Below are 14,132 nucleotides of genomic sequence, written 5' to 3'. Positions count from 1 at the left end.
TGGGATCAGAATGGATCCAGGTGCTTAGCCAGCACTGATGTACAAAGTTTACATTTCTGTGTTTCCAAATTCAAAAGTATGTAGCTTCTCAATATTGTCTCCCGTGTGATAAAATGTTGAGAGCAGATCATCCCTCTGTCCCTCAGAGCTGCTAAATCCCTTTTAGGATTCAAAGCTCCAAACATATTTCTTTCAGACCCACTTCTATACTGATCTCCTAATAGCTTCATAAACTTGCGTTACCTGTCACAATCACCCTTGTATTTTCTGTCACTTCTATTTTCAGCTGCGCCAGCAAAAACTGTGGTATCCGACACACTATCTGTGCCTCAACAGTCACGGCTGTATCTAAAGCTCTTTGCCTCTTCCTCAAAAAAGCACTCTTATTTACTCCGATTTGTACTTTGGAGACGAGTGTCTGCCGAATAAACAAATTTAAAAGTAGTTTGTATTGGATGCTTTTTTAGTCTGTTGACTGATAAACAATTTGTTTTCATTTTTGAAACCTTTGTATTTTGCTGACAATGAAATGTCATCTCGATCAATGGATTCCCTTGAACAACTCAAGTTTGATTAAATGATTGCATATTCATCGGCAGGTCAATGCCCAGTCAGCAAGCTAAGTTAATTAGAAACTAATGAATATATTATTCATTTTGCGGACTCGAATAAATTTGAACCTTACCCTGAACCTTGAACTCATTATGTTCTGTAGGAAATTAAAGTACCATAATCCTTACATTTGTTACTCAAACTTAAAGAAGAAATGCCATGGATTGAATCCCCCAAGGCTGATTATATTCTCTGATTCTCTAAGCGGTCGAAGCAGGCTTAATATGTCAACTTGCTACCCTGGACTACTTTTGAAGAAAAATCCATGATGACGAGGAAATGGATCCAGTCAGATGCTGTAAGCTGCAGCATACTAAAACCACAGTAATAGTTAAAACCCTGTGACAGCTTGAGCGCTGCATCCTCCAATACCAGCAGCACAAACTTTGATTCCGGTAAGGGAGATGGTAGATGGAGGATATTTTACACTGTGCTTTGATGTGTCTGTATATCTAGCTGGCTTTTGAGGAAATACAGTCTCTATAAGGTGTAATATCCTTATTTCAGCTGACCAGAGCTACATCAAAGGAAAAAAACATTCGGCACCACATCCTTTCGGAAGATGGATAAGATGTTGAACTCGCCGATAGTCTGCTGGGTCTCTTATCCAGCTGTCAATTGGATTGGATTGGATTGAATTGAATTGAATTGAATTGAATTCAGTTCAATTCAATTCAATTCAATTCAATTCAGTTCAGTTTAATTTGATTTTCTGTACAGTCCCCTTCCCAACATGTTGCCAAGGGGCACTTAACATAGGGTAGTGGGGAACTACGTGCTATGGATATCATTAGCAATAAAACATTGTTCAAAAGATTATAGTGCGGGAAAACTGCCAAAACAGTGAAGAGAAGACAAAACTCATACTGCTGGTAGAGGAGGATACAAAACCTATGGAGTTCTGACCCTATGCAGTACAATCAGGTATTAGTGGTTCAGGTGGTTGCCCAAACTACCTCATTTGGTCATCAGGGGGTCTTTAGTTGTCCAGCCAGTGCAATATGGCAAAGCCTGACAGGTATCAGCCTTGTGAGCTCACCCTGTTGACACCCAGAGGAGGGAAGTGCACATATATAGATTATTATCAACAATTACTCAGCTGATCCCTCTGTCCAAGGTGATTCAATATTTCTAATGCACTGGATAAGGATATACAAAGTGTCTCAAAGAATATATACACTTTCACAGAAGATATTGATGGACATCTTTAGAACCAGAATGTAATGCATTTCATGAAGTACAATGTTCGATTCACTGTTGCATTTCTCTGCATTACATTACAGAGTTTTAAGATAGTTAAACAAAAGTGTGTATATATTTTTGAGACACTGTAGGAATAGCACAAAATACAGCACATAAACAGTAGTGTAAACAAGTAAAAAGACACTGCGCTGGACAACAACATGCACAGCAGCACAAGCTACGCGAGCTACTTTTCTTGGAGTAGGTAGAGAACAGCAGTGGCTCATAAGTGGGTGGCACAGTGAGTAAGGCTGCTCTCTCACAGCACCTGGGTCATGCGAGAGGATGTGGGTTCGATCCCTGCTCAGTCTGTGTGGAGTTTATATGTTCTCCCTGTGTCTGTGTGGATTTTCTCTGGGTGCTCTGGTTTCCTCTCACAGTCCAAAGACATGATGTTCAGGTTCACCCATAGTGTGTGAGTGACAGAAAGAGTGTGTTCCACTGATATATGGATGAGTGACCCATTGTAAGTAGTGCATCTAGCAGTGTAAGTCACCGCGGTGAATAAGGTGTGTGGGCTAGTAACACTACATAGAGTTCATTGGAAGTATCTTTGGACAAAAGTGTCTGCTAAGTAAATGAAATGTAAGTGTACATATTAACTGTATGTACTTGATGCCAATAAGTGCCTCAAAAAATTTATTTATTTTTTTTTTAAATAAAATATGTTTATCTGAGACAGCCAATAATATAGGCTGGTTGTACATCGCAAGTACAGCTGTACAGATATATGGGATGCTCTTTGTATACTTTCTCTAACTCGTCTTTTGGGGCCTAATTATTGTGCTGCAAAGCATTTATTCTTGAAGAACATAATCCGTTGAGCAGTATTACAGGTTTCCACTTTACAATTCGCCCTCTCTTAGATACATAGTCTCGTGTTTATATAATCAAAGAAATAATTTCCCACTTGCAGAGTGAGCCCTTTGGAGTGAACTTAATGGCACAGTTGTGCTGCCCCCTGCAAGCGAATTAATCTTTCAGCGCTACCAGTTTTGTGTGTGTCACTGCTCCCAAGAGGAGCGCTTAAATTCATTAAGGAGATGGCAGCGTAATGCATCTTGTGAATCGCGGGCGATTGATTAATCCGTTATGATCGGCCTCATTAAGGATGGAGTTTGTAAATTTGCCAGGAATAAAGCCAAAAAGCTGCATCAGAGTGCCACGGGGGGTGACGGCGCCCCCCTCCTCCCCCCCCCCCCCATCCCAACGCACGCGGCTGGAGCCCCTGGTGTAAACTGTGCTTTGTATTCATGCGGGGCAGACGGCAGGCAGCGCTACGAGTCCCCGTTGTGACCTCTCCTCTGTATTGTCACGATAGTGTGTTAATGACAGAATCTCGCTGCAGGATGGGTTCTTTCATGGGGCTTCACAGCCACTTAACTGGCCCTTCGCAGCACTTGTGTTGCGCACCCACTAAGAGATATTCTGCACACTTACAGCTGGGCCTCTGTTCTATAATTATATGAGACCTCAGAACTTCTGATATAGGCTGGGAGCACTTATTTTCAAATGTTGAAAAAAAGGGGTTTTTTTTACTTGGTTTTTGAAGATGTTTTGAACAGGATACGTTCAGTGTAGAGAAATATTGAGAGAAGTCCATCCACCCACCCATTGTCAATAACCACTTGTCCCAAGTGGGGTTGCAGTGAGCCAGAGCCTTACCCAGCAACACAGGACACAAGGCCAAAGGGGGAGGGGGCACATCCTGGACGGGACACCAGTCTGTCGCAGGGCGCCCCAGGCAGGACTCGACCCCCGGACCCGCCACACAGCGGACACCGGCTGAATCCACCTCACCACCACACCCTCCATTAAAAGAAGCGTTTGGCTATTTTTATTTAGGGAGGAAAAAAATCTGTGTTCGGCATTAGCCGTGCTATAGCTGCCTACTTTCTGTCAGGGTGCAAAAGTTGAGTTGAGTGACAAGGCTTGGGAACATTTTTAGTTTCTCTCTCACCTTTGATTCAAATGAAAAGGCTTGTTTAATTTTCGGCATCAAATGAGACAGGGATTTATCTGAAGAAGAGTTGCATATTTAAGAGGATGTCAGCGTCAGATTGCATATAAAAAAAACAGCAGAAAAGAAAAAAAAACCTATGGGAATAGTCTCTTCTTTTATTGGCAATATCAGCTGTTCTCTTGACGTAAAATCATTTTAGCAGCAGAGTTGTAACAAAGGAAGTGCGTTGGCTCTCAGGTTAACGATTCCATCTTTTCAGTTCAACTTTATCTTTTTAAAAAACTCAGTTTTCAGCAAAGAAGAACTTTGAGGACCTTTTGAAACTTCTGATGCTTGCAGTAAGATAACGTGCTGGAGATCTCAAACCTCTAGCAAACCTCCCCGTCGCTCTCCAAAAACAGACCTCCTTCTCCCGCCTTGGGCTGTCCGACGCAGAGAAGCGTTGGAACGGGAGGTTTGTCCGGGCTGCAAGCCTTTGGACGGCGGATCAAAAGCGGCTCGGTTTCATTGCAAAAACAGCCGTGGCTTTGTGCAGCCCCGGTTCCTGTGAAGCGCACTCCTCCCTGTGTTGGCTGACCTTTTCTTTGATTTTTCCCAACTGGGTCAAATGCTGTGAAAAAGGAGATCCGTAGATGCAGCTTTCATGTGGCAAAGTTCAGGGTGCAGGAGCGCAGAGATGTGTCTGCATGCAACTGTGGTGACGAGGAATGGGTGACGGGGGGTCAGGGGTTACAGGAGGGCCTTCCCTCTGCCGGTCCTCAGCTTTTCGCCATCCTGGTTTTCCCCCATCCAGATCATCAAGGACCAGAAGCTGCTGATCATCGTGGGGGGGATGCTGCTTATTGACCTCTGCATCCTCATTTGCTGGCAAATAGTGGACCCCCTGAAAAGGACCGTGGAGGAGTACAGTCTGGAGGTACGTCTGTGGTTATCCACCCACCTCACAGATACGCGTCATCCCTAACCATCTGAGCGGTTGCCTTCTAGAGCTAGTCAATATCCGTGCTTTGTGGAATGGTTTTGTTGTTCGCTTCATTTCTTACTTTATAAAATTTGGTTTATGGTTTTATAACCGGGGAAGTTCTAATTGCCCCGATGCATGATGATTAAAAAAGTCCAGAGAAAGAAGTCAGTCCCTTAAGTTGACTCAAAGCTACCCGTGGTGCATTTAATTACACTTGTTATTCCTTGATGCAGTGTGCAGGAGTTGCACAGAATCACCGCTGACACCAAACCAAGAGGGAGCAGCTATTGATTTTATACAGATTTAATAGTGGGAAAATTGCTGTTTGCCTGCATGGAAGGGACACTGCAGTCACGCTGCTGCTCATTCATCATCTATATATTCGCCTGTATGTGAAACATAGAAAAGGTATAATATCATACATAATTGTGCACAGCAAATCATGTCGATTCATTCTTGTTAAGTATGATGCCTGTTCCATTCGGGTTACACCTTTTTTTTTTTTACATTTACCTATTGATTTATATTGTGTAGTTAAGAATAGTACCAGACTCATGCAGCACCTTTTTCGGGGTAGACTGATGTTCAGCTTTCTGTCAGCCGTGGCCTTACATGGCCTTAGATATGGAAGACAAGGGCATTGCTTAAACAATCTTTCAGCTGCATTGCCTTGCAGCGATTGATTTTTTTCTTATTTACCCTGGAACTAATTACTACAGACTGAATCTCTTCACTTTAAATCAGCTCACACTCCACACTGAATCAGATCATATGTCCCCTTTCATTACAACGATAGCCTTTATCAAGTCCGCAGCTCGCGGCTCTTCATTCATTGTAGACCCTGCTTGTCCTGTTTTGCTGTAGTGTGGCTATGAGTCTTGTGGGATTGATCTGGAGGCCTGGACGAGCCCAGCCTTCCCGCTTTCTGTTTCAGGGGACCAGGAATTGAGCTGGAGATAGTTGGGTATTTGAGGAGACGGGTGTGGGTGGGGGAAGTTGGCTGGGACCATCGGAAAGAAGCACTTGGCTCAAGTCCCCCCGATTTCTTGCGCAGAGGTAATATCCAGGGAGCCAGAGTAGGAGTCACACTGAGGGGCTCTGAGCACAGATGTAATGATATTTCAGGGCAGTGTTTATTTTTATTTTCAGGGAAATATACTTACATAAGTCCCGAATATAAACAAACAAATAGCCGAAGCATCACACATTGTGGAATCCAATTGTTTCGCACCAAGAGAGCGCTGCGATGTGTTTTGAGATGATGCCAGCTACGGCTCTGCTGCCGAACAATACAGCAAACAAACCCCACTGTGAGTTTGCAAGCTTGAGGGGAAATAACCAAAACCGCCAACACGACGGCCAGACATCAAGCAGCGTTCGTCATCCTCGTGGTTCGGATTAGGTGCGTGTACAGAGAGGTCTCAATAATCAAAGCAAACACCGCCGGACATCGAAAGGCAAAAGGTGCAAGGAAAACTTGGAGATGCGGTCCACTCTAAAGCGCTGAGGATGCATGTAGCCCTCCAGCCCTTAATTCACACCCCGTCCTGTGAAGCGTTTGAGCACTGATGCTCTGTGACGGGATTCTCTCAGGTCGGGACACTAACAAGGAGCACCTCCGGGGCTCTGTGGCGCTCCATCCCTCTGCTGCCCACCCTCATCCCCCAGGCATGGCGCTGCTGATCTGCCCTGACAACTAGTCAAATTGCCAGTAACAGGTCAGGGCCAGAAGATACGAGAGTAGGGATGGGGTTGAAGGGGTGTAGCTACAGTTACTCAATAGAATAACTCTATACACTTGTGTAAGATGCTTCTCTCATCAGGAATGCTTAGGATGCCTCCAGAATGCTTTAGTTTCCTACTCTCCTGCTTTGGAGGACACTGTTCTCCAGAGTAACATATGGTTTCACGAATGAACCTTGCTGTGTGTCTGCAGAAGCCATGTAGGTTAAATTGCTTGCTCACGGCTATAACTCTGGGGCTACCTTGGGATTTGATCCTGCCAGTTACGAGTCAAAAGTTTTAAAATGGTGCGCGTGCTAATTCGACAGGCTTGTCGACCTCAGTGGACAGGAGGCTTTTGGCTCAGTGCCCTATTCAGGGTTAGGGTTAGGGTTAGAGGTTGTCCAAGGTCAAGGTTAGGGTTAGCGCTAGGTGACCTGTCCTGCTGCTTGTCTGACTTCACTACTCTTGTACACAAACAGAACAACAGTCCATGGATTTACTCCATTTCAGCTGCACCTCCAGTTGCATTTTTCAAAATGTCATTTGTCTGCAATGCACATTATTCATGCAATGCAAATTATTCAGTAACTGTAAAACAGCATGTGCTGGTATATGAATATGCATAAAATGTTATTATGAGTTATTTAGAGACTTTGTTTCTATCCCTGGTCTTTGGAATCTATCCATCTTGCGCACTTCTTTATTTGCTGAAAGTCTACTTTTAATTAATTACTTAACATTAGCACCGTTGATTAGGATTAGAGGCAACAATTTGCTAGTGTATTTTCGAAAAATACAAAATGCCCCATAAGTTTCCCCCCCCCCTCACAACTGACTGCTGAGTCCTGAGGACGACTGGCAAGGGATGTCAGATCCGGATCTGGTTTCAGTTAATATGTTAATTGAGCTGAATGAATTAACAGGTCGGCTGGAAAATAAAAGACAGCATGAGCAGCGCTGGGCTGAAGCACATTGAAACAACACACATGATGTGAGAATCAACATTTTTCACACCTTTGCACGTTTCTTGAATATTTTCTCCACTGCTGCTGGTGTTTTCTTTAATGTTATTTCTGGAATAGAGCAGAAGCAGCATGACGGGAGGTCTGCGAGAATCCACTTTTAAACCAGAGCCGAGTTAGGTGTTCCGGTTAATTGGAACCTTTAATACCACGGACACCCACCCATAGGGATTGCACAGGGCCCCTGGAATCCCACCATCTTTTCAGAAGCTGTTTAAAGAGCTAAAGGGCTCTTTCGGATGAGCCCTGTAGCCTGCAGGTCAGTGGGTTTCCACGATGAAAGACAACCCCATGACGAAGGCATCTCGCCCACCTTTGAAGGTATTGAACTTTGGAGCTACGTTTCATGTTTGTTTGCACGCCTTTGTGTGGGGGTGAAAACGCAGGTGGGGGTCGGTGTTTTCTGAGACATTCGCTCTCCTGTGATGGAAATGGCCTTTCCATGGTCCAGAGAAGCACTTATCACTGAAGTTCCTGAGGATAGCGGCCGTGCAACGTTTTTGTGCCATGCGTTGCGTGGAAGCCAACTGAAATGCCCAACATACAGCTACAAAATGCAGACTGATAGCTCTAGGAATGAACTGGAATTTCCAGTGAGAGTTTTTGGCTGTCGCGTATGGATGGTGGTGGAATGATAGCTGTTGTATGAATCATTGTGTCGTGATCCTGCAGATGTTCAAGAGGCTGGACTGTGTGTTGTCATCGTTTTGCTGAGAAGACTGCTATTGAGACAGCGCATTTTTTTGCTAGAAGTAACATTTAAATACAGAGTGTAAGCAGGTCTAGTCCAGCATGGTAGAATAGTCTAATCACCTCCTTAGGGATTGCTTGGTCTGGTTAAAAATATAGTATCCCCCCCACCCGACATCATCTGCATGGCCGTATCTGTGGCCTGGCTGTAGGGCTGCCAGGGACATCTTCTGGGCCAAAGTATTGGTTCCTCTAGCAGCGGGGGCTGATCCGGGATCCCAGGCAGGGCTACACTGTGGTGGGACTTAGCTGGGTGGACTCCCTCCGGGACCACGGGTGAGATTAGCTGAGATTGATGGCAGAGGGCACAGGCTATTAACTCCTCTTGCAGAACCAAACTCTGGAGCCTGAGAAACATTACCAATGTTGTGCCTCTTCCAGTCATCGAGCCAACCAGCCCAGAGAGCCCTGAGAAAGTTTTCCGCTGGCTAGACTGCTTGAATCTCAGGCTCTGGAAGCCATCCAGGGTACCTGGGTTTCAGTTCCAGCAGGTGTCACCACCAAGTCTGCATACCTTCATGCCTACACCTGTATTTGACCAAGAAAGCACAACCTTGGCACTTGGTTGGACATGATGGGTCCCCAATGAGGGCTGTGACCTGAGGATACACTCCAAAATAGAACATTTCATCAAGGTGTCTTAATTATGGATTAACTCATTATGGATCCAATTTGTTTGGGTTATAGAGCCTTCCAGGCTGCCCATGCTCTGTCTGGTGGACACTACCCGTTTCAGTAAGCATATAGTTGTCTTTGATTCAGATCTTCTTATAATCAGCAGAAAACCCTAAAAGAGCAGTGTAAAGCACCAAGGCCAGCGGCAATGGGCTGGCGGGAGTGGAAAGGACAGCAGGAGGTCTGTTGGCAATCTGGGCCCTGTTCTACTGCCAGGTCACTGAAAGAGACCCAGGCTCAGGCACCACCTGGCACCATATGAGTAGCGTGTGGTTTCTAAAGCACTGAGAAGGGAGCTGAAAGGGGTGGAGGAGTGGACGGGGGTGCTTGGGGAGGGGGAGATTGAGCCAGCTGAGAATCTGTGCAAAGGAAGGGGAAAAACAAGGCGCTCTACTGCTGCAATACCCCCTGATGCCCAGGGGGCCTGGCACATGCAGCTGCACTGGCATGTCCCTTGGCACTTGTTTGCACCACGAACAATCATACCGCGCCGCTCACCTGGAAGCTGCGTTACAGGAGCCCTCAAGTCTCACATTTCAAATCAGAGGTACACAAGGACCCACACTACTGCCTTACAGAGGTCTGGATCCCTGCATATTTTCTCAGGCAGGTTTAACTGATTCTGAAAGTAGTCAGATGCAGTATTGAACTCTCTACTGAACTCTGGAATAACTACCACCTATGTGGCTTACTTGGTTATCAATGTTATGTAAATGGAATAATCTTATGTTGCTTGGCTAGGGAAGCAAGAATTTTGAACACTGAAATATATTGAGCGGAGAAACAGGTTCCTTCAGCCCAGTCTGTGTGTATGGTTTCATATCTAAATCCTGATGCGTAGCTGATCGTCAAGTTCGACAATCTAAATTCTGCAGGCAACAAGAGGTCCTAAACACAGGTTCACCTCTGGTAGAGAGTCTAATAAAATTACTATAAAATAGAATACGAGTAAGTTGGTGTGGTTTTTACGGTGTACGCGGCACCATAAAACACCCCGGCGCGATATGATGTGCTGTTAAAAGGCTGGTCCAGGGATCAAACGATGCAGTCGGGGCAAGATAAGGGTAAACGCCATCAAGTCAAAGTCGATGCAAGGCAACCTCTTTTGTGATTTTCACAGTAGGGGAGAGCATGGCAGTGCTTTACTATTACGTTCTTCTGCAAGTCTTTGGAATCTTTTGGAATCCCAAGCGAATATGCAGAAAATGTTTTTTCATTTTATTGACAGTTGTTTAACTGACCCTTTTCTCTAGACCAACTGATACTGTTTTAGACATTTATATAGCAAGGTAACGTTTAGTGTATCAGTTCAAGGTATCTTGCTCGGGACTATTACTGCAGGAGATGGGGTTAAATCCCAGGTCCTTCTAGTGCAAGGTAGGAGCTCTGATCACTACGCAACCTGCTCAACTTGTTTATACCACATCGCCACGCATGGCTTGCTTCGGTCAAGGGCACAGCAGCCCAAGGCAGCTGCGTGATGGGAGGTTTGGACATGTCGTTCGGTTAATCCACAGTTTCTGCACAATTTTGCACGATGCCTCAGAGCTGAACGCAGCCAAAGGCTTAGCTGCATCTACGATACGGCAGGGCTTCACACTTGCGTGCAGGTGGCCATGGGCGGTGCCCACATTGCAGGTGCACTTGTGTAAACACCTTTGGAGACGATCGCTGGCTCTCCACTTCCTGGGCTCACCTGCCACCCCCCCATCGCGGTGATGAAAGACAAGCCATCGGGCAGCTCATTAACATTCCAGCAGCTCTTCTGATTCCTCCTCCTCTGTTCCATGCAGCAGTGAACGCGAGCTGCAAGGAGTATTGCGGTATGGCGTCACCATGGCAACAGCCATAGTTCTGACACCAATAAACCCGTGCCGATCCGTCCGTGTTTCGGGCACAAATAAAGTAAGGGTTCAAGAATGTTATTCAGACCTGCGACACAGCCGCGTGCACCCAGGGGCCTCTTTATGACATATATTCCTGTTTTTTTCTGTCGGCAACATGTGAGAAGGGCGCTGGTGTCCTCTGCAGCAGAATGGCGCATGTCGAGTGACTCACTGGTGCCTTTGATGTGTAAATGCACTTTAAGGAGGACTTTTAATATTCGAAGTAATTGGTCTGAACATGAAAGAGCTCATTAGGTGCCGCTGGTGACTGCAGATACGGGAAGTGGCTGTGGTACCGGTGTGAAAGCAGGGTGCCAGTCGGGGTTTCACTTCCTCTCTCTGTCTCTCCCAACCGCGCTCACCCCATGGGAAGGGAAGAGGATGTGAAGGTTTGGAGAAAAAAGAAACGAAATCAGTCAGTCTCAGAATCTTGAGCTCATCCGGGCCTGACGAACCACACGACGCACGCCTGCATCTTTTTTCCGGTTTTAGCGGGTTGGGGGGGACGTGCCCGTGACCAGCTCGGAGCGCCCGGCGGTGAGGTTGATAGCCATTACTGGAGCTGAGTTCCAGGCGCTGCGTAGAAGACCATGGCAGCAAGGATGCCGTCACATTTGGTAGCGCCATCTGACAAGCGAGAGGACGAGCTCTAGCAAATTCCACAATAGCAAAAAAAAAAAAGCAGCTATGCGTGCACTTGAACCATGCAGCGGCAGGAAGAGCCGCTCTTTCAGACTGCTCTCCCCTGCAGAAGAGACGAAAAGCCTTTGCAACGTGTGTGGAGGCGCAGCCCCGGTAATATCCCTTTTAGATTCTCAAATCCCAATTTCCACATCAGATGGGCAATTTGAGGCCAGGCCACAACCTCGAGCCCTTATCGGTTCCCGTTCGGACCAGGCGCTCCCGGTCCCGGAGCCGCTACGGTTATGACAGCTCTGCTTAGAGGCTGTCAGAATGGATTTTTCCAAGTGCTCGCACCCGGCGCTTCACTGCGCACACGTGCCTCTCAGCCGTGCCGATTGGAAAATTCACTGTCACCACTCGATTTTCACACATTTGCGGGAACAGTCCTCAAACAACAGTTTTATGGTTTAGGAATAATGAGTGCTGAGCGGAGGGGGGCGCGGTGGCGCAGTGGGTAGACCGGGTCCTGCTCTCCGGTGGGTCTTGGGCTCGAGTCCCACTTGGGTTGCCTTGCGACGGACTGGCGTCCCGTCCTGGGTGTGTCCCCTCCCCCTCCGGCCTTACGCCCTGAGTTGCCGGGTTAGGCTCCGGTTCCCCGCGACCCCGTATGGGACAAGTGGTTCAGAAAATGTGTGTGTGAGTGAGTGCTGAATGATGGGCGTTAATGTCACATAACAATAAAGGAAATGCATGCAGTGTACTATACCCATGCGTTTATGAAATGCAGAGTATTCCCTTCCTTTGATTGGCAAGCATTTGAGTTATGATTTTTTGCACGCACACACACACACACACACACACACACACACACACGAGTGCGTGTTTGCAAAACCATGGAGTTACATCTTTAAACCTGGTGTAAAATCGATATTTTTGCAGGATATTGTATATGCGGCAAATTTATTTTAGCAAACTTTTTCAGTCAGCTCCCGATTTTGGCACATGACAGTCTAATGTTTACATATTCATGGAACTAAGTATTGTGGGAATTAATGCTTTTTTTAGTTCATACAGCCCCTCAGGTTGGTTCTGTGCAGTACATTCTGATTATTTAGTGCTGAAAATCAAACTAATTTAAATCCTTCGCTAGACTAGGCACCTCGTTTTCTTTTTTTTGACTAACTAGTTAACTTGATTATTATCCATCCCTCCAATTTGTCCTCAGCAGGGTTGTGGTGATTATTTCTTATGTTTAGCAAAATTTACGAGAAAATATGAAAAATCTTTCACATTTGTAATATTTTTGTCTAATACACCATACATATGTGTAGGTACATACACCATTGTATTTTATTGTAGTATCTGCAATTGTTTAATAGCAGTTGTTGAGAATTTTTATTCTTTTCTGTGATGAGAGACTAATTATGATTATAGATTTTTGGGTGATTTTTGGCTGTACTTGATTTTGCCTAATGGATCTTCTAGGAATGAATGAGGTTTGCAAACCGAGGAACGGGCGTGTTTTGAGAAAGAACTTGTACGCATCCTGTCGACACCTCAGAAGAAGATCTCCAAGCGAGGCGGGCCGAAGGAAGCTCTTCCTTCGTGTCATACCTCACTAGTGCCAAAGAGTCCTTCGTAAACCTTCAAGCTCCGCTCCTTTCAAGCCAAGAGTGGCCTCTTGTCTTACAGTGTCAGAACCGTCGTGACCCTTAAGAAGTGTGTTCCTTGGCATTGAATAAAACCGTCAAACAAAAACCTCAAGTAAATGACCCGATGACAGATTTCCTCAGCCCTGGACCGCTCTCAGTAAGCGGCATAAGGACAATAGCTGCCCGCCAAGCCGTCTCATTGACGCCACTCGGTAGGAAAGCCACTTAAGCGCTTCGTTAAAGAGCAACCCATCACCAGAGACATGGTTTACTACAGTGACTGAATGGCTGTAGAGCTGCTCGCTCAAGAATCAAACTTACACATACTCCTCTGCACTTTGGTGCATCGATTCCCTCACCTCCAGCACGCTAAAGCACCCATGAAAGCTGTCCTACAATATTTCTTGGCAGCCCAGTTTAAAATAATCTGGTCGTAGCTGGGTTATTTTCGGCGAAGACGGCTCAACTCGCGTCATGGTGCCCATCTGGGGGCTGACCATTTAGGTCGGAGTAAGCGTCGTTCTCAGGGAAGCGTACTGACCCTGACATTCAACGGGACGCAGAAATGAAGTTCGGAAAAATCCCCGATGCAGACCGAAAGGCGTGAAAACACAATAGCGTTTTGCTCCGCTCGGGTCTGTCAGCAGTGCAAAGGACTGTTTGTAACAGCTTCAGGTAGTGGGTACCGTTTGAATTCTGGTCTGAAATTTCTTTTAACCCAAAACGGACGAAATATCAGTGGCCCACAGCGCTCGTGTACCAGGAGTCGCCGTGCTTAGCCTGCTTCTTCCACTTCCGCACACCCCGTTCCCACGGCTGTCCCGTGTACGACCGCTTCTCTGTAAAATGCCATCCATCCCGGACCCGAAGGAAGGCCAGCTCTGCCTGGACCGCGGTTGCTAGGCGACAGCACATCGAGTGGAAGTGAGACGTGATTTGCCAATTAAAGGATCTCCAAATGAAAAGGGATGTGAGGTGTTCTTCGAGGTATCCAGAGGGGATGTCCAAGGGAACGCT

The 14,132-nt window shown here is 46.2% G+C and overlaps 1 protein-coding gene across 1 annotated transcript in view; it reads left to right on the top strand.

Moving 5' to 3' along the window:
* The window catches only part of gabbr2 (gamma-aminobutyric acid (GABA) B receptor, 2), a 161,349-nt gene that overhangs the window by 120,686 nt on the left and 26,531 nt on the right, over positions 1–14,132 (top strand). Inside the window, exon 13 of the mRNA XM_018731961.2 lies at positions 4,611–4,733. Coding sequence (XP_018587477.1) covers positions 4,611–4,733 — 123 coding nt within the window. The remainder of the gene's footprint in view (positions 1–4,610; positions 4,734–14,132) is intronic.

The sequence above is a fragment of the Scleropages formosus genome, chromosome 23 (assembly GCF_900964775.1).
Source record: "Scleropages formosus chromosome 23, fSclFor1.1, whole genome shotgun sequence".
NCBI classification, from domain to species: domain Eukaryota; kingdom Metazoa; phylum Chordata; class Actinopteri; order Osteoglossiformes; family Osteoglossidae; genus Scleropages; species Scleropages formosus.
This window is presented reverse-complemented; position numbering and strand designations above follow the sequence as displayed.